The sequence below is a fragment of the Ceratotherium simum genome, chromosome 16, assembly GCF_057802395.1.
Source record: "Ceratotherium simum simum isolate JZ-2026a chromosome 16, ASM5780239v1, whole genome shotgun sequence".
NCBI lineage: Eukaryota > Metazoa > Chordata > Mammalia > Perissodactyla > Rhinocerotidae > Ceratotherium > Ceratotherium simum.
Genome location: NC_141915.1, coordinates 46647388 through 46668422, shown reverse-complemented (window position 1 = coordinate 46668422; position 21035 = coordinate 46647388). Strand labels below are relative to the sequence as shown.

General features: G+C 42.7%; 1 protein-coding gene across 3 annotated transcripts in view; it reads right to left on the bottom strand.

The window, feature by feature from the left end:
* DCAF7 (DDB1 and CUL4 associated factor 7) overlaps positions 1-20353 on the bottom strand; it is a 34007-nt gene extending 13654 nt beyond the window's left edge. For all 3 annotated transcript variants that reach the window (XR_001391462.2, XM_004432634.3, XM_014789151.2), the window contains exons 1-2: positions 20029-20353; positions 95-253 (exon numbers count right to left, since the gene is read on the bottom strand). Coding sequence is in view for 2 of the 3 variants with exons in the window: in XM_004432634.3 (XP_004432691.1) it covers positions 95-253; positions 20029-20166 (297 nt within the window). In the remaining variant the exon portion in view is untranslated. The remainder of the gene's footprint in view (positions 1-94; positions 254-20028) is intronic.
* Between the last annotated feature and the right edge of the window lie 682 nt (positions 20354-21035).

Below are 21035 nucleotides of genomic sequence, written 5' to 3'. Positions count from 1 at the left end.
CAACCCCAGTCTGCTCTCCATGACTCCACGCTGCTGATGACAGCTGACGTGGAGAAAGCCCATTGGTCTGGCAGTTAATCATGCACCTGCTTACCCTCCACACACGGAGATAGTCGCCACTTGTCGCCAGTAGGTCTGGGTAGACACCTTTTGTGTCAGGGATCCACATGAGCTTTGTGGTGGGGTACGGATGATCAAAGGTGTTTCGGCAAATAAACTCTGAACTCTCTTCATCTAAACCAACAAGCTGAACCTGTAACACAACAAAATTGACCCACATAAACATTTGTTTTTCTGGAGCAGTATCAAATACATCTAATGTATTTGATACTGCTGGTCAGTCAAAGAAGTCCTGACACTGTATGCACTTAACTGCACAATCAAGAACTATTACAGAGAGAGGGCATCTAGACCAACCACTCCAACGCTCAGATGAGGAAACCCAGACTCGAGGTGGGGGTGGGGGTCGGGGGGCGGCAGGGTCGGGGCAGTGGTTAAGTTACATTCAACGCTGCAACAATAGTAAGAGGCAGAAACAAAATTTGAATACAGGTTTTCTCCTTCCGATTTCTGTACTCTTGACTCAACACCATAGAAATGCATCATCGGCCCAGCCAGTTACACCTTCCCCCACAACCCCTGAGGCATTTGACAAAGTGAGGGTGGTTTTAGTTACCCCAGTGACTGGAAGTGCTGTGGGGTATTCAGTGCCCAGGGGCCAGGAATATCAAACACCCTGTGCGGTCCCATATAACAAAGTAACATCTCACCTAAAAAGGCAATTGTGTACAAACTGCGCCCCTGCCTCTCACACACTGGCTAGTAACATGCTTATACATAAGGGTGTGTCAAACAAGCATTCAAGAACCCAAAGCACTATAACTGGCAAAACAAGTGGGTGCCATTGATGAGTAAGTTTCCTGGTTCTGGCCACTTTTTTTTTTTTTTTTTGTGAGGAAGATCAGCCCTGAGCTAACATCCATGCTAATCCTCCTCTTTTTGCTGAGGAAGATCAGCTCTGAGCTGACATCTATTGCCAACTCTCCTCCTTTTTTTTTCCTCAAAGCCCCAGTAGATAGTTGTATGTCATAGCTGCACATCCTTCTAGTTGCTGTATGTGGGACACGGCCTCAGCATGGCCGGAGAAGCGGTGCGACGGTGCGCGCCCGGGATCCAAACCCGTGCCGCCAGTAGTGGAGCACGTGCACTTAACCGCTAAGCCACGGGGCCGGCCCTGGCCACTTTTTCTTAGAGTCAATTTTGGACCAATATTAACTTCCATTCTTTGCTGTCAAACTCAATTTCGCTCAAAGGGAAACACCACTCATTATACATTTGCTTATGAACTTACACCAACTGGAAGATGGAACAGGGAATTTTTGGTAAACATCCATAATGAGAGGATAAGCACTAACCATACAGCAGAAAAATAGAATTTCTTCTACTCTTGTCTTTCTGACTTCAGTCTTAGATACCGGTATATTCCTGTCTCTTTTTTTTTTTTTTTTAACAATTTTATTTAGGTACAGTTGCATACAATAAGATTCACTCACTTTAAGTGTACAGTTTAATGATTTGGAATGTATACATTTGCAAGTGTATACAGCTGCGTAGCCCCCCACAATAATTAAGAAATAGAACATTTCCATCACCCCAAAAAGTTCTCTTGGGCTCCTCTGCAGTCAATCCCTTATGCCTAGCCCCAAGCAACCACTTATCTATAGTTTTCCCTTTTCTGTAACACCAGATAAATGGAATCATAAAGTACTGAGTCTTATGTGGCTGGCTACCTGCTCTTGAGAGTCATCCATGTTGTGTATACCAGTATTGTCTTCTTTTTTATTGTTGAATAATATTGCATTATGTGGAAACACTACAATTTATTTATCCATTTACCAGTTGATGAACTTTTGGGTTCTTTCTAGTTTGGGGCCATTATAAAAATTGCTGCTATGAATATTTATGTATAAGTTTTTTTTGGAACAAGTTTTCGTTTTTCTTGGGTAGACAACTAAGAGTGGAATTGCTTGGTCATGTTGTAAGGATATGTTTAATTTACTAAAAAAAGAACCTGCCAACCCGTTATCTAAAAAGGCTGTGTCATTTTGCATTCCCACAAGCAATATGCGAGTTCCACATGCTCCACATCCTCGTCAGCACTTGGTACTGTTGGCTTTTTTTTTTTAAGTCATTCTAATAGGTGTGCAGAAGTATTTTAATTTGCGTTTCCCTAGTAACTAATGATAGTGAGCATCTTTTCATGTGCTTATTTGCCATCTGTATTTATTCTCTGATGAAGTCTGTTCAAATATTTTGTCCTTTTTCTTTTAAAAATATTTTAATTTTTCTTTCTTTTTTTTTGGGGGGGGAAGAGATCAGCCCTGAGCTAACATCCAATGCTGATCTTCTTCTTCTTCTTTTTTTTTTTTTTTTTTGCTGAGGAAGATTGGCCCTGAGCTAACATCTGTGCCCATCTTCCTCTACTTTATATGGGACGCTGCCACAGATGGTGTGGCAAGCGGTGTGTCAGTGCATGCCAGGGAGCCAAACCCACAAACCCTGGGCCACCAAAGCGGAGTATGTGCACTTAATTGCTTGTGCCACTGCGCCAGCCCTAATTTTTCGATCCACAGAAAACTGGGCAGAAAGTACGGAAAATTCCCATGTATCTCCTGCCCTCACACATGCATAGCCTCCTCCGCTATCAAAACACCTGCACCAAAGTGGTACATTTGTTACAAGTGATGAATCAACATTGATACATCATTACCAAAAGTCCACAGTTTATAATAGAGTTCACTCTTTGTGTTGTACCATCTATAGGTTTTGACAAATGTATAATGACACGTATCCACCATTATAGTATCATACAGAATAGTTTCACTTCATTTTTTACTGGGTTGTTTTCTTATTTATTAAGTTTTGAGAGTTTGTATATTCTGGATACAAGTCCCTGGTTATGTGTTTTGCAAATATCTTCTCATAGTCAACAGCTGTTCTATCATTTTTCTTTCAGTGTTTTTTGAAGGACAGAAATGTAAAATTTTGGCAATGTCAGTTTATCATTTCTTTTCTTTTATAGCTCATGCTTTTTGTGTCCTAGCTAAGAAAGCTTTGCCCAACCCCAGATCACAAGTATTTTCTCCTGTTTTCTGCTAACAATTTTGTTTTAGGCTTTACATTTAGGTCTATGATCCATTTCAAGTTAATTGTTTAATATCATGCAAAGTATGAATCAAGGTTCACTTTTTTACATATGAATATCTGACTGTCCCAGTATCATTTATTGAAAAGACTATCCCTTCTCCTTTGAACTACCTCGGCCTCTTTTTTGAAAATCAATTGACCATGTATTTGAGCATCTATCTCCGGACTCTCCATTCCGTCCCATTGGTCTATATGCTTATCCATTTACCAGGACCACAGTCAATGACAGCAGCTTTCTAGTGAGGTCCTGAAATCAGTGTGTGAGTTCTCCAACTTTGTTGTTCTTTTTCAAAATGGTTTTGCTATTCTATATGTTTGCTTTTCTGTGTAAATTTTAGAACCAGCTTGTAAAATTCTACAAAAAGCCTACTAAGGGGCTGGCCCCGTGGCATAGTGGTTAAGTTCAGTGCTTTCTGCTTCGGTGGCACAGGTTCGCAGGTTTAGATCCTGGGTGCGGACCTACACCTCTCATCTGCCACACTGGGGTGGTGACCCACACATAAAGTAGAGGAAGACTGGCACAGGTGTTAGCTCAGGGCTAACTTTCCTCAAGCAAAAAGAAAAGAGAAAGACTGACAACAGATGTTAGCTCAGAGCTAATCTTCCTCAGAAAAGATAAAAAAAAAAGCCTGCTAAGATCCTGAGTGGGATTGTGTTGAATCTATAAATTGGTTTGGAAAAACTGCTATCTTAACAATATTGACTCTTCCAACCTATAAACACAGCATATTTCTCCACTTACGTAGGCTTTCTTTAATTTTACTCAGCAACGTTTTTAAGTTTTTAATGTACAAGGCTTGGATTTCTTTTAATAACTTTATTCCTACATATTTTTATACTATTATAAATGGAAGTGTTAAAAACTTCATTTCCAGGGCCGGCCCTGTGGCTTAGCAGTTAACTGCACGTGCTCCGCTACTGGCAGCCCGGGTTTGGATCCCGGGCGCGCGCCAACGCATCGCTTCTCCAGCCATGCTGAGGCCGCGTCCCACATACAGCAACTAGGAGGATGTGCAACTATGACATACAACTATCTACTGGGGCTTTGGGGAAAAAATAAAAAAAGGAGGAGGATTGGCAATAGATGTTAGCTCAGGGCCGGTCTTCCTCAGCAAAAAGAGGGGGATTAGCATGGATGTTAGCTCAGGGCTGATCTTCCTCACAAAAAAAAAAAAAAATTTCATTTCCAATTGTTTATAAATATACAATTGATTTTGGTGCTCCGCTGCTGGTGGCTGGGTTCGGATCCCAGGCACGTGCCGACGCACCACTTGTCAGGCCATGCTGTGGCGGCGTCCCATATAAAGTAGAGGAAGGTGGGCACAGGTGTTAGCCCAGGGCCAGTCTTCCTCAGCAAAAAGAGGAGGATTGGCATGGATGTTAGCTCAGGGTTGATCTTCTGTACAAAAACAAAACAAAACAAAACAAAAAAATATATACAATTGATTTTTGCATATCAATCTTGAATCCTGTAACTTTGCTAAATTAGTTATTAGTTTTAGTAGCTTTTTTGTAAATTTGTAAGGATTTTTCTATGTATATTTATAGATCTTGCCATCCATGTCTGACTTTAAAAGATCTGTATGATGACTATCTAAATATTCATTTTTATGGAGCAGCTTACAGGCTTTCAAAAATCATATAATGTGTTGGTGGAGATAACGTATGAAGGAGATAAGGATATAAAAGGAGAAAAAACTCTCTGCCCTAATCACAATAACACTGCCTAAGATAGCAATAAAAGTGATGTCACAAGGTAATCCATAATTAGCTGCTTATTTATAACACACAATAACTGTAACAGTTTAGAGGAAAGAGCAATCACTCAAAGTGGGCAAGTGAGGAAAAGTGGAGTTAGGATCTGAGCAGTCTTCAAAGGGGTATAGAAAGGTTCTAGGGAGGCAAAGAGAGGGAAAGCATCCCAGGCACATGGGACAGAAGGAACAAATGTACTAAGGAGGCACACTGAATGACTCACTTGGTGGCAGCAAGAAAACCTGTTTGAGAGGAACCATCTGAGAGAGCAGAAGAGGCTGGAGAGCCCTGAAAGCAAACTGAGGATGGAGGTGGGCTTTCCCAGCAAAGGTGTCTGAGAAGGAAGCAGGACTACGAGGCCTTGGAGGTATGAGTATGAGGCCTGGTAATGCCCTGCAGGACTGACTGGATCCAGGAAGAGGCTGGAGGCAGGGAGCTCAGCCCGAAGACCCACAGAGGAACAGACGGGAAAGGGTAAGGGCCTGTGGTGACTGGTGGTGAGAACGGAGGGGATAACCAGCCGTGGCCACAAGAGGGATTCTGACTGAACAGTTCTTAGGGAATTAAAAAGTTGACATTCTGACCCTTGCAGAAAATAATACATAAAGAAGAAAGATTCCTTGGGGCTGATCCGTGGCTTAGCGGTTAAGTGCGCGTGCTCCGCTACTGGCGGCCCGTGTTCGGATCCCGGGCGCGCACCAATGCACTGCTTCTCTGGCCATGCTGAGGCGGCATCCCACGTAGAGCAACTAGAAGGATGTGCAACTATGACATACAACTATCTACTGGGCTTTAGGGAAAAAAAGGAGGAGGACTGGCAATAGATGTTAGCTCAGAGCCGGTCTTCCTCAGGAAAAAGAGGAGGATTGGAATGGATGTTAGCTCAGGGCTGATCTCCCTCACAAAAAAAAAAAAAAGAAGAAGAAAGATTCCAGATGGAACAGGGAAAATTTGGCATCAGCCTTAGTGCGGGAGGGAGGAGAAAACAGACAAGAGGCTAAATTTTGGGGCTCATTGGGCAGAATAGAGAATAAGCCTCTCATAAAGATTGAGCCAGATATTTCATTCATGTATTTATTCAACAAATATTTATTGAGTGGCTACTAGGTGTCAGGACTGTTCTAAGTGCTGGGGATCTGGCAGCAAATGCAAAAGACAAAATCTCTGTCTCTAACCATGCAGATAACACTGTCAGGTTAAACTAGAAGAGAAAATGCTACTCTCATTTCTAAAAGTTGCCTTTCAAGTCATCAGAGATTTTCCCCTAAACCTCAAAATATCAGACCCTGTGATATCACCAGACTTTCAAGGCTTTCCACCACCAGGCCCTAGCCCACCTTATCTTCCACTTTCATTTACCCAGTCACTACTGCCCATCCCTTTCCCGTCCGTTTCCTTACACTGCTTTCTATGCTTGTAAAACCCTCATACCTCCTTTCCATGGATCCAAATCCTGCCCAATACCAATACAGCACAGTGGCATTAGGCTTCCAGGCCTCCTTACTTGCTAGCTGTAGGGCCTGGACATGTGACTTAACTTGGCTAAACCTGTCTCCCAATCTGCAAAGTGAGGATGTTCACAGTACCTCCCTCATAGAGCTGTATGTAATACCCTATGTATGTAAATTGCTTAGCAGAGTGCCTTACTCGGTGTAAGAGCTTTTCATATCATTATGTCTCACCTCACCTCTCACCTCCATAAACCACCTGCAGTCTTCCTGGTGCAGTGATCTTCCAGTACTTATCTATACCACCCACTGGGTGACTAATCCCCTCCTGCCTCATGAAAGTACTGACGCTACTGCCTTGTGCTATTTCACTTAGTAAACGCCTAAAAACAGGGCCTGTCTTACTTCTGCTTGTACTGCCGACAGCAGTGGTTTCCAAACTTGGCTATCAAAGTTACTGAGGCTGCTTTACACATTCCTGGGTTCCCCAACACTAGACCAAGATTCTGATTCACTAAGTATCAAGTGGAGCCCAGGAGTCTATACTCTTAAGAACCTCCCTGGTGATCTGACTCAGCAAGGTCTGACAACCTCTGCACAGTACCTAACCCAAGGAAGAAGTCAGAAAATAGCTGAGATTTAATCTTTCTTGATCTTCCAAAAGAATTCATGTGTTTGCACAGACTCCAGTTCTATGGTCAGCCTAACTGACTAGCTCTTCTGCTCCAAGTTGCCAAGCAGGTATTGAGAGGAATAACAAGTGGCTCTCACTGTTATTCAATTTTTTGTTCAGATACTCAGACATTTAAAATTTAATGATGAAAGAGAATATAAGTTCTCTGTGAATACTCATATAGTGCAGAATAATGTGGTAAAGTCACCCATTAACTCCACCCCTAATTCTACTTACTGACTCTTAAACCACCGTTTGATGTGTATCTTTCCGAATGTCCTCTGTGCGTTTACATACATGTGTATATGGTAGGGTTTTTTAAAACATAAATAGGTTTGGACCATAAAACTTATTCTGCAACTTGTTTTTAACAATATATCTTGGAAGATCTTCTCACATCACTACAAATATCTCTACCTCATTCTTCTATAGCAGACTGTAGTAAGCACACCATAATTGAACCATTCATAGTTATTGTGGTTACATCCATTCTTTTGCTATTATAAACAACACTTTGTACACGTGTGCAAATACTTTTATTGGAGAGACTGCTAGAAGTTCAACTGCTGCATTGCATTTTAAATATTAATAGATTCTGTCAAACAGCCTTCAAAGAGGTTGCTTCCATTTAGTTTCATTAACAGCATATGAGAGTGCCAATTTCCCTATACCTTTGAAAACACTGTAAATAATCAATATTTTACATTTTTGTTGACTGATGAAAAATGGCACTTCACCACCATTTTACTGTTGAGGCTGAGCATATTTGTTTACTGACTATTTTTATTTCTCAATAACAACTCAATATCTGAGTGCTTATGATGGACCAAGTAAAAGCACTATGCTCAATGTTCTACATGCATGACCTCACTTAATCCTCCCAACATCTCCATGAGGTAGGTACTATTAGTCTTCCCACTTTCAGAAGAAGATACCGAGTAAAAGCGAGGTTAAGTATCTTACATTTTAAATACCGCCAGTCCCATCCCACAACCCAAGCTCTTCACCATTATGCTGAAACACCAACTCAAAACATTGGCCCAGTTTTCTACTGAGTTGTGTGTATCTTTTTCTTATTGTGTATTTCTTATTGTGTATATCTATTTCTTATTTTATAGGAATTCTTACAGAGGGCTACTGTGTCTTTGTTACACATTTCCTTTGGTAAATTAGCCCATAAAACTCTGGGGTTGGGGGTTCCTTTTTGAAGGTAAATCTTTGACTACATTTTCAAATCTTCCATGATTTTTAAATTATTTAGGTTTTATACTTCCTTTTTTTTTGGTGAGGAATATTAGCCCTGAGCTAACACCTGTTGACAATCCTCCTGTTTTTGCTGAGGAAGATTGGCCCTGGGCTAGCATCCATGCCCATCTTCCTCTACTTTATATGTGGGACGCCTGCCACAGCATGGCTTGATAAGCAGTGCGTAGGTCCGCACCTGGGATCCGAACCCGCGAATGCTGAGCCACTGAAGCGGAGCATGCAAACTCAACCACTATGCCACTGGGCTCGCCCCAGGTTTTCTACTTCTTAAAAAAAGTTTGGTACTTTGTTTTCCCTTAAAACAGATTTTTTACTTTTATCTAGATTTCTGACTGTAGCACTCTCATCCTTTACGCTCCTCTCCCCCTATTCCATGTGTCCACTCGTGCCCATAGCAAGGATGAACTTCTGCCCCTGCTCTGCCTTGGAGGAATACTGCGGGTGAGGGTTCTGCTCTTCGATCCCCACCCATAACCAGCAGTTGCTAAACTGACTGGCTAAAGCCTGAGTGAGGCACATGGGCAGGTCTCACCAGTGTGCTGGACCCCTCTATGTTGGACAGGCAAGACAGCTCTCTTGCTCTTGCACATCCTGCTCCCGTGTAGACAGGCAAATTGGCCTGCTCAGAATGAGTCTGGCCATCCTTTGCTCCAGCTTCTCCACACCTTCCACTGAGTGGGGGAGGTCAAGTTGGGTCTGCCCTTGAATTAGAAGTGGAAAAACAGAAAGCCTCATTTAGGCTAAGAATAAGCTGCATTTTTCCAACTTAGTTTACCAGGCAGTAGCACCACATTGGAGGTGCTTGTTCAGTGATTAATAGAGTGGGTCTAGATTTCTCCTTTGACTATTATTATTTGTATGTAACTTCCTCGATAAGAAGCTCCAAAGAGGAAAGAGGGTGAGTGGCAGAAGTTAGACACCAAAATTCTACCATGCAGCCGGCCCCGTGGCTTAGCAGTTAAGTGTGCAGGCTCCGCTACTGGCGGCCCAGGTTCGGATCCCGGGCGTGCGCCGACGCACCGCTTCTCCGGCCATGCTGAGGCCGCGTCCCACATACAGCAACTGGAAGGATGTGCAACTACAACATACAACTATCTACTGGGGCTTTGGAGAAGAAAAAGGAGGAGGATTGGCAATAGATGTTAGCTCAGAACCAGTCTTCCTCAGCAAAAAGAGGAGGATTGGCACGGATGTTAGCTCAGGGCTGATCTTCCTCACAAAAAAATAAATAAATAAATAAATAAAACAAAATTCTACCATGAACCCCTCACCATTATATCCTCTATCATTTTCTTGCTCAGACTTAAAAGTTTTATCTATCTTAATGATTTTTTTTTTTTTTTTTTTTTTTTTTGTGAGGGAGATCAGCCCTGAGCTAACATCCATGCCAATCCTCCTCTATTTTGCTAAGGAAGACTGGCCCTGGGCTAATATCTGTGCCCATCTTCCTCCACTTTATATGGGACGCCACCACAGCATGGCCTGACAAGGAGTGCATGGGTGCACACCGGGGATCCGAACCTGGGCCGCCAGCAGCAGAGCATGCGCACTTAACCAGTATGCCACGAGGCCAGCCCCTATCTTAATGATCTTTCAATTGAGTTTATTTTATTCTTTAAATGTACTTTTAGATTGTAAGAGAATTATAAAGTGTATGGCCACTGTATAAATCAAAATAACTCCCCCCCATCCCATCCCCAATATATCACATTACTAATTTGGTGTTGCTTCTACGCTCTTCTCTATGCTCAAACGTATATATACACAAGTGTAAAGTTTTCCCCAACTTGTAGAAAAATGGTATACTATATCCAATGCTATAAATCTTATTTTTTATTAAACAAAATAATGGGTATCCTTCAGGTCAATACATAGATCCAATTCATTCTTTTAAGTGACGCACAATATTTCATAGAATAAACGTACCATATTATATGTCTCAACGATTCCCCTAATGGTGTACCCTGTTTCTCTTTTTTGCCACTACTGCTTGTATGCCTTGTACATGTGTGCTTATATATTGCTGTCTTTATCTCTGGAGGCCAAAGTCCAAAGAGTGGGATTGCTGTATTAGAAGGTATGTGCATTTTATTTTTATTTATTTATTTTTTTTGTGAGGAAGATCGGCCCTGAGCTAACATCCATGCCCACCTTCCTCCACTTTATATGGGACACCGCCACAGCATGGCTTGACAAGCGGTGCGTCAGTGCGTGCCCGGGATCCGAACTGGCGAACCCCGGGCCGCCACAGTGGAGTGTGCACACTTAACCGCTTGTGCCACCGGGCCAGCCCCAGTACGTGCATTTTAAATTTTAATAGATGCTGATCTATTTTCTAAATACGCTGTAGCAACTCACAGTCCTACCAGCAGTATGTAAAGGTGTCCATTTCTCTACACCGTCAACATTAGAAGCAATAACTTAATTTTTATAAATTTGAAAAGGAAAAATAACATCACAGGGTCAATTCTCATTTCCCTTAACTACCTGTGAAGTCGACCATCTTTTCCTATTTATTGATCACTTGCACTTCCTCTCCTATGAACTGGCTATTTCTACTCTTTGTCCATTTTTCTATCACCCTAAATAAATTAGCTCCTACTGTCTGTCACGTTTTGAAAATACTTTTCCCTGGATTATCAATTTTTTAATATTCATTTTAACTGTGCCCACGGTGTACCTTTTTTTTTTTTTTTTTTTTTAAAGATTTTATTTATTTTATTTTTTCCCCCCAAAGCCCCAGTAGATAGCTGCATGTCATAGCTGCACATCCTTCTAGTTGCTGTATGTGGGACTCGGCCTCAGGATGGACGGAGAAGTGGTGCCTCGATGCACACCCGGGATCCGAACCCGGGCCACCAGCATCGCAGCGCGCGCACTTAACCACCAAGCCACAGGGCCGGCCCCACGGTGTACCTTTTCACATAAAAATGTTTTGTTCGTATGTATTATAATCTGTCCATCTTTTCCTTAGTTGACTCTGGATTTTTCTTTTTTTTTTTTTGTGAGGAAGATCAGCCCTGTGCTAACATCCACGCCAATCCTCTTTTTTGCTGAGGAAGACTGGCCCTGAGCTAACATCTATTGCCAATCCTCCTCTTTTTTTCCTTTTTCTCCCCAAAGCCCCAGCAGATAGTTGTATGTCATAGTTGCACATCCTTCTAGTTGCTGTATGTGGGACGCCGCCTCAGCATGGCCCAACAAGTGGTGCGTTGTTGCGTGCGGGATCCTAACCCGGGCCGCCAGTAGCAGAGCGCACGCACTTAACCGCTAAGCCATGGGGCTGGCCCCAGTTGACTCTGGATTTTATGATCGGCTTCAAGACTGCCTTCTCCTCTACTCACCCACAGTGCCCCAGTACAAATTTCCTAGTCAATTTTCTTCTACTATTGTTTGTGAGACTTTTCTGCACATTTAGATATTTGATCTGCAATTAGTTTTCATATATAATGTGAATTAGAGGGTTCTAAATTTTTCTGCCAGATGAACAGCCAATTATGTCATACAATTTATTAATTTTTTCCCCAGTGAATTAAAGTTCTATCTTATCACATATTATATTTCTATATATACTCAGATCTGCTTTGGAACATTCTATGTGGTTCCACCAATCTCTCTGGCTATAACTATACCAATTCCAGTATGTTTATTCTCATCTGGTAAGGCAAGTGTTCCCTTCTGTTTTTCAACACTTTCTTTTTTCCCATAATTTTTTTTTTTTTTTTTTGACATTGGTATGTATTTAAGACTCTCGTGACAGACAGTATTGCAGTTCTGCCCCTATTTTTACCTTCTATGTCACTTTGGGCAAGTCATTTAGTGTATCTGGGCTTTAGTTTCCTCATCTCCCCATAAGTTTTGATATGTAGTATTTTTTCCAATCAGTTGATTTCCCTTAATTTAAAAACATTTCTTTTCTTAATACATGGTCAATTTTTGTAAACTGAGTTATCTTTTTAAAAAGTACATTATTTTTTCCATATAAATCTTAGATATTCTTAAGTCTATTCTCAGGTATCTATAGTAGCACAGTCTATGATAGGTGCAGATTTGCAGGCATTGCTCCTTTACCTTCTGTCATTCAAATGTGGCTAGCCTAATTTCTCCATCCCCTCTTCAGGAGGACTTGATCGTTTTGTCTGGATGTCCAAAAGATTTCTTCTTCACCCTTAAAATGTAGAAACGTTCCTAGGAAATGTTTCAATGCCAAATGTTCTGTGTTAATTTCTTTTCACATAGTTCGAACTCATTATTTCAAATCTTTATTTCTATATATAAAGTCTTCTTTAACTACGTATTGGAGTTTTTGTGTTTCATTTCTTTGGTCTTCTTTAGCAACACCAATTATAGCTAAGTTAGATCTTCTGTACTTCTGCATCTATTATATTCTTTCTAATTATCTATTTCCATTTCCTCAGTCTGTCTTCCCTACCCTTCACTGTGTTTTCAGCAGTTTGTCTTCATTTTTATTCTCTTTCCAATGTGGGTTTTAATTCTGTGATAATTTTTCTTTTCTCTTCCACTATTTTCCTGGGCTCTACCTATTGACGTTCCATTTTCTCCTGTCACTATGCTTTTTTTTTTTTTAATTTTTAATTGTATTTATTTTTCCCCCAATGCCCCAGTAGATAGTTATATGTCACAGCTGCACATCCTTCCAGTTGCTGTATATGGGACGTGGCCTCAGCATGGCCGGAGAAGCGGTGCGTCGGTGCGTGCCCGGGATCCGAACCCGGGCCGCCAGTAGCAGAGTGCGCGCACTTAACCGCTAAGCCACGAGGCCGGCCCTCACTATGCCTTATTTTACCTGATCCCCTGTATCTCTGCGTGGAGTTCTTTATTTTCTTAAGTTCTTTGAATTTATGGTGGCAAGACTAGGCCTTAATTTTCAACTGAAGTAAAAACATTTTTCTAGTGTGGGTACTTTACTTGTCACTTGTTTCCCTATTTTGTCCTTTTCCTTTTTTTTTTTTGGTTAGCAAGATTAGTCCTAAGCTAACATCTGTTGCCAATCCTCCTCTTTTTGCTGAGGCAGATTGGCCCTGGGCTAACATCTGTGCCCATCTTCCTCTATTTTATGTGGGATGCCACCACAGCATGGCTTGATAAGTGGTGCGTAGGCCCGCGCCCGGGATCCGAACCTGTGAACCCCAGGCCACCGAAGCAGAGCACGTGAACTTAACTACTATGCCACCAGGCTGGCCCCTTTTTCCCTCCTTTCTTATAGTATCTTTCTATAGCTACTGTGCTGGTTCCTTTTGAATGAGGCAAGTTCTTTCTAGATGATCTGAAGGAGGTTCCTGTGGGAGAGAGGCCAGGGCCATATTCCAAGTTGGCAGAAACACATGAAGCTTTTGCATCTCCCCAGCCAATGGAGGTGAGGAGCTGTCAAGCTGCTCACAATTCAACTTCTTTTCCGAGCTGCCTCATCTAATGCTTCTAGAGAAGATGGCACGTCTATGTGTCTCCTTGTAGAGCTTAGCTCCCGTCTTACCCAAGGTGTCAAATGGGGTCAGGAGAAGCTCCTGCCTTCTCGATGTCCCAAAAAAGGACTGTTGATTTTGCCCATCAAAATCCTATTCTGGACAACTGTGTTCTTCTGAGTTTGAAATCTGTAGCCACAGATATCCTTTCTCAGCATTTTCCTAAACCCATTTGATATTCATTACACTGCCATCCTTCTTCACTTATGGGGGAGCATAAGGAAAAATTACCTGACTTTAATCATCATATTGTCAACATTTAGGTTACCCCACTGCCTTTTTCTCCATAGTCTTGCCTGTTCTCCTGCTAAACTTCTGTCTCTCACCTCCACTGCCTCTCCACAACTATTGTTTCACAACACTTGACCTCAACATGTGTAACAAAGGTCCCTAAAAAGAAAAGGCTGCGAAGCAAGATCATTTTTACTCATTTTTAAACTGTGGATACTACTATGACAGATGTCTCCTAAGAAGCAGAAATACAACATAAAATATTTACTCCTTGGAGGCATGGACCACATCTGCACTTTCAATTACTTTCATGAATAATAACATAAATTACTGATCACATTACTCATATCTTATATTTTAAAAAAATTAAAAAGGTGCCATGTTTATTTTGTTATTACATGCTCCTCGAAGGAGGAAACTGTGTATTCTACTTTATTACACACAGTGCTAGTATCAGAACACGAAGGTGAACGCATATATATATATATACACACACATATATATATGTGCCTGGATATACGTAAGTTTTTAAAAAGCCCCCAAGTTATCCAAATCAATTTACTACTCTACTCTGTGGAACATTTTCCCACAATTGTTAATATAACCAAAATCAGCTAAAGTAAAATTCTGAGAGAATAAATCAGCTTTTCTTGGTCTTTTCCATTTGTCCTCCCTTCGAGCCTGTTCCTGACTGATTATTGATGATCAGTGTCTGCAGAGAGGTCCTGCCTTGTCAAATTTTGAGATGAATTCTGGCATAGCACCCCTTTGGCTCCTGGCAGAGATGCTGACCAGTCAGCTCTGGCATTGTGGCCTGAGGCAGGCCAGACTACCTACAGAACACAGATTCATTCCTTGTTCAAATCACAGCATCTCCAGTAAGTCTGTGTGAACCAGGTTAGGGCAAAAAGCAATAAGCAGCAGAATTCTATCCAGTGGTCCTATGGAGGAATTAGTCCTCTCACTGTCTAGAAAAAAGAAAGGAGGCAGTTAAAATCAGAAGAATTTTATATTTTAAATTCCCCTGCTAACAGTCTTGCCAGGGACTGATGGAGCACTGCAAAATTCTAAATATCTATCAAAAATACTTATGTGTACTAAAACACTTTCTCTTTATTGCTGCCAATCTCACACCTGCTAACAAAGGCTACATAAGGTTACTAAGTATCATCACTGTGCCTAAAACACACGTGTATGTGTTCAATACTATTTGCTGAATTAATGAGCAAATGAATAAGAATTCTACAGGTCTGCCAAGAACATTGAGAAATGAAAAATTATACGATAGAGTCAAAATCATCAAGTGCCAAATAGATAAAGTAACTCTGCATTAGGGCTGGCCCCGTGGCTTAGCGGTTAAGTGCGTGCGCTCCGCTGCTGGTGCCCTGGGTTCGGATCCTGGGCGCGTACCGACGCACTGCTTCTCCGGCCATGCTGAGGCCACATCCCACATACAGCAACTAGAAGGATGTGCAGCTCTGACATACAACTATCTACTGGGGCTTTGGGGGAAAAATAAATAAATAAATAAAATTATAAATACAAATGTGCTGGGTACTTTACAAACATTATTAAAAAAAGTAACTGCATTAAAGATCTCAGAGGAATAAGTACAGGCTGACAAGGCAAGCATTCATCCCATGTGTATTTCAAGAACAAGGTAGTCTTACCTGGATTCACCACCAGTACTCTTCAGAAAGCATCAGGGATACCTACAGTTTCTCTTCTCAGAATCTCAAAAATATTTTCTAGATGCTAAATCTTAAAGCACAAATGGTCAGCTAGTTAAATATTAGGGCAAAATAAATTCCATCACTCTGCCAATTCTATTCAAAACCAATCCTGAAACAAGCAACTAAGTGGAATAGAATCCCAGGAACAGCCACCTATCCTTCCCCATAAAATAGGGGAAATACCACCTGTCTCAAGACCACAGATATTGTCAAAACTTAGGAGAAATAACAGAGTTGTTCTATCAGAGTTACTGTGTCTAAGTCAGGTAGAATAAGAGAAAATGGGCTTAAACTAGCACATTATAGTACTTGGAGTCTGACTACAAGAAGCTTCTAGACCACGTAATGGGTTTAGTTGAAAGGAATCAAGGGAATTTTTTCCCCTGAGTTTTTAAAAGGCAGAGGAATGAACATAGTGACATTCTGAAGTAACTTTCTGACCTAAGGTCCTGATTCCTCTCTGGAAAACACAAAAGTCAAATTTACCTAACACCCATATAACTCTCCTTGATTTTATTCCAATTATAGGTACAGTAATGATGATGATTTAAATAACAGTAGCCAACATTTCTAAATCACTTACTATGCACCAGGCAGAGTTCCTAAGCGCATTACACATATTAACTTATTTAATCTTATTATCCTCATTTTACAGATGAAGAAACTGAGGCACAGAGGTTAACTTGCTCAAAGCCACATAAAACTGGGAAGTGGCAGAACTGAGATCTCAACCCAGGCTACCTCAAAGAGGCTATCTGGTAACAGAGCTTTTTCATGGGAAGGAAGGGCAGAACCAACGTTTAGGTGCAAATCAGATTCCTGCCTCTAGTCAGCAGATGCCAAAGTAACTCCAGGGTAATGTTCTTAAAGAGTGCCATCTAGACCACCTGTGTCTGAATCACCTGAGTGTCTGTTACCTCAGGAGTGGAGCCCAGGAATGTGCAAGTCCCTCAGGGGATTCTTATACACACACTAAAATTTAGAGAACCACTGCTCCAACACCGATGCTGCTGTATCTCCCAGCAGATACCACAAAAAGAGAATGTAAAACACAATTACCAATAATGGGACTTTTTATTCCAGCGGTAGTTGACAGAATCTGGTTCTTTACTCTGCAGTGATTCCCAAATTTATTCAGATGATGGAACACCTGAAAGTCAAGTTGTTCTTGAAATGCTAACAGATTCAATTCTACTGCACCACAAACAATTTTAGGAAAACATGATTACATTAATACGAGATTTTAAAAATCATAATCATGTTTTCTTTCAGTCAATGTCTCTACAGTAAAAAAAAGATGACCATTCCTGGGCTTTTTCATCAATGTTAATTTGCCGTGTGTCCACTGTCCTCTGCTGGCCATCACTATCGACAGCAAGCAGGAACCAATGGTCTGAAAATTCCAACCGGTAATTCGTCAATTCCTCTAAATTATGAAGTCTGGCGCCTCCAAAGCAAGGTTTCTCCAAAACTGAACCTGAGAATCACTGCATTAAAGTGGGATTTACTGCCCACCATCCCTTAGGCACAGATCCTCTGCAGCCAGGTGTCTTAACTTGAGGTCCGTGAACCTGAATTGGAAAATCATTCATATTTTCACTAATCTCTAACTGAAATTTAGCATTTCCTTCCATTACAAACAGAGGCAGCTACTCACAGCAGCATCAATATCTGTGACTTCGTCACCAGTAGATATCACTGATTTTTTTTTCATATCACAGTACAGTAATTAAACATCTTAAAATGGCATTTACCCTCATTACTACTTCAAAATTACAGTAATAATTACACTGGATGGTGTAATCTAATGAGTTAATTTAAAAGTACATATTACTATATCACCACTTTTTTTTTTTTTTAACTTTTATTTATTTATTTTCCCCCCAAAGCCCCAGTAGATAGTTGTATGTCACAGCTGCACATCCTTCTAGTTGCTGTATGTGGGACTCGGCCTCAGCATGGCCGGAGAAGCGGTGCGTCGGTGCGTGCCCGGGATCCGAACCTGGGCCGCCAGCAACGGAGCGCGCACTTAACCGCTAAGCCACAGGGCCGGCCCCAATATACCACAGGGCCAGCCCCAATATATCACCACTTTTTAAAAAATGTTTTTGATAACTGTAGTTCAAAATAATTGGTTTCCTTTGTAATCCTATGTATTTTACGCATTTGGAAACATAATTATGAAAAGAGATCTATTGGCTTCAGATTGCCAAAGCTGTCCATGGTGTGCACACACACACACACACACACACAAAAGTTAAGAACCCTGACCTAGATAGGTGGGGGCACAAAAACAGTTTTAAGACACTGCATTGCCTACATCACTGGAGTGAGTTAAGGATAGTTAACTGCTTGTTCCCTTAGTACTAGGATTATTAGTTTGCATTTCACTACTAAGACCACACTGCCTTTGCGCCTGGCACAAAGAAAGAGCTCTATACAGTTGCTAAATGAAAGGACAAACTTTGGGGCAGAGTTACTGTAACTGAGGTTTGATGTCAATTACTCCACTGATTCCACCAGTGGCCTAACTGTGGCTCTGTTTCTCCTTTCTTAGAAATGGGACTACTACTGCTTACCCAAATAGATGCTGGAAGAACTTGCAAGGAAAAAAAAAAAAAAAAAACACATCAATTTGGGTGAAAAAAACTCAAGCCCCTTGAAAGACATATTTTGCTTTTTTTTTTTTTTTTAACATGTATCCTTAAACAATAGTTCTAGCTGTCTCAACTTGACTAACACAGTTTCCACACTAGGACCTTGAATTCCATTCCCAGCTCTGCTGTCTACTATGGGCCATAAGGAAGAAAGAAGCATCAGAGAAAAGAAAATAAAGCTATGTCTTACTCAGGACTCTCTGCTTTCTGTGGACAATGGGTAGACTACAAGATCAGTGCATACTCCCTGGGATTTGTTTGTAAATTGTGTACGTGTAATGTCTGGGCAATGAGAGCCCATCACTTTCATCAGTTTCTCAAAGGGAATTCCAAAGAAATTTAAGATCTAACTCTAGAGAAACAGCTGTGCTCCTGAAAAACTGTAACCAAACTTACTATGTTCAAATAGTTTTTACACGACCATCATGTATAAAAAAGAACCCCTTTCCTACAATAAACTGTGAGTCAGAAACAAGACTGACCTGTGCAATGCCCCATAGCTAGTCAACGGACCAGACAGGACTCAACCCTAGACCATTTGGCTTTTTCCCCCTGCACCATGCCTGTCACTGTCCATACAGTTTTATTCTCTTAAGTCATGCTGTTCATGGTGTTAAGCAGGAGCACAGGCTTTAAACACCATTAGCCAAGGCTTTCAGTTGCTCTGATCACTATCAATCACAATGTTTACTCTAATACAATAAAAGGAAGAGATAAAGGGGTAAAGAAAATTCTCCCCATTGACTTATTCAACAACTTTCAAAAATAAATTTATGCTGCACTGCCAGCTTCAAAGCTACCTCCTACTACCCGTGCTTCTAGGAAGGGTTCTCAAATTCTGGATGTCCAGAAACTTAACTACTCGGGTTACACAGCTGTATTAGCATGCAAGAAGGCAAGAAAAGACACGGCAAGTGTCATCCTTCTCTACTCAGAAAACAACGGCGGGATCACGGCCATAGGCCAAGATTTTCAGAAAGAGATCGCTTTGAAAACGACGGATATCAGGCAGCAACAGCAATGGCAATCCTGGCAGAAGGGCTAGGGGCATGAATAGTACCAGAGAGTGGGAGTAGGGGGCGGGGAAGCCCGCGCAGTGAAGAGTCCTAAGAGAAATCTGGTGTAGCCAGGAGTGAATGACTACCAACTGAGGAGCCAGCCTTTTCCTTCATATCCATCCCTCTCTCTTACCTCCTTCGCCCCACAACTGAAGCAATGCGGCAGGAGAGGAGGAGGACAGGAATGATAAAGGGCACAGATTTGGGTGGAAACTCGGGTTTAAGATCTGTTTCCACCACGAAACAGCTGTCTGAGTCGGGCAAGTCACAACACTGTGCCTCAGTTTCCCCATCAGTAAAATGGGGGTAACCACACTCCTGACTACACAGGAACGCTGCCAGGATTAAACGAGACAACGACTGCGAAACCCTCTGCACAGGGCCAAACTCAGAGGAACCGCTCCGTGAAGCTAAGGCAAGTTCGCAGAAGGGTCCTGGGGTTTGGGGTCCAGCCCGGAGAGGGCGCTCCCGGGGCCCGCTCCCCGCCAGCCGGGTTCCGAGCCCCTGCCCGGCCCACCTTGTTGTTGTACTCCTCCACGAAGCTGCCCAGCGCCAGGCGAAAGCGCTTGTCGGGCCGCACGCTCCAATTCATGGCGTAGACGGTCCAGGGCGCTTCATACTTGTAGATCTCCTTCCGTTTGCCGTGCAGGGACATGGTGGCGGCGGCGGGGCCGCAGTGCGGGCCGGGACGGCAGCGGGCTGCGGCGGGCGGGGCACGAGTCCGGCAGAGAGCAGGGCCGGAGACGGAGAGGGTCCGAAGGGAGGCGGGGCGGGGGCGGGCAGAGACGGCCTAGCCCGGAAGCGGGGCAGCGACAACAAACAACGACGGCCGGGCCCGACCCCCAGTTTAAAACCCGCTTCGGCTCGGACAACCACCACCTTCCGTTTGAGACGCCGCCCCGCCCTCTCGGAACGGAAGCCACGCGACCCACGCAGCGGCGCCGGCCGTTGGCTGCCTGACACGTCCTTTCGAACAGTTCCTTCTTCTCATTGGCTATTGCACCGTAACTTCTGAAACCTCTTCACTATTGGCGTAAATGTCTGTCATTTCAATTACTTGCCCTGCCCAATTCCAAGGGGGGCGGCGCTTTCGCAGCCCCGAAGGTCATTGGCTGACAAAGATGTCAGTCAGAGAGATAACAGCGCAGTGCGCGTGAATGGGGTGAGGGCGTGGGAGGCATAGGAGGCTAGCGTGCAGAGCGGCAGGCCTTCAAGTTCTAGGCCAAGTCTCCGAGAGCGAGAGCTCTTGTGTAACATGCTTTCACTCCCCTTGTGCAGGTGCTATTCCGAGTGGCTATGCCACTCTGTCGAGTAGAAATTAAAATTCTGCCTTTCCTGAGGGCCTGCTGCATTTCGCGTCACTGAGCCCCGCGGCCTGGCAGCCTGGCCCGCGCTAGACGGGAACCACCTTAATTCCCCACTCGTGCCAACGCCCCGTTTAAGCCGGAGAGTTGTTCTCCCAGTGCCCCAAGGGCAGGCCCGCCGGTGTACTCAGGGCCAGGCCAGCCTCAGTCGGGCCGTCCC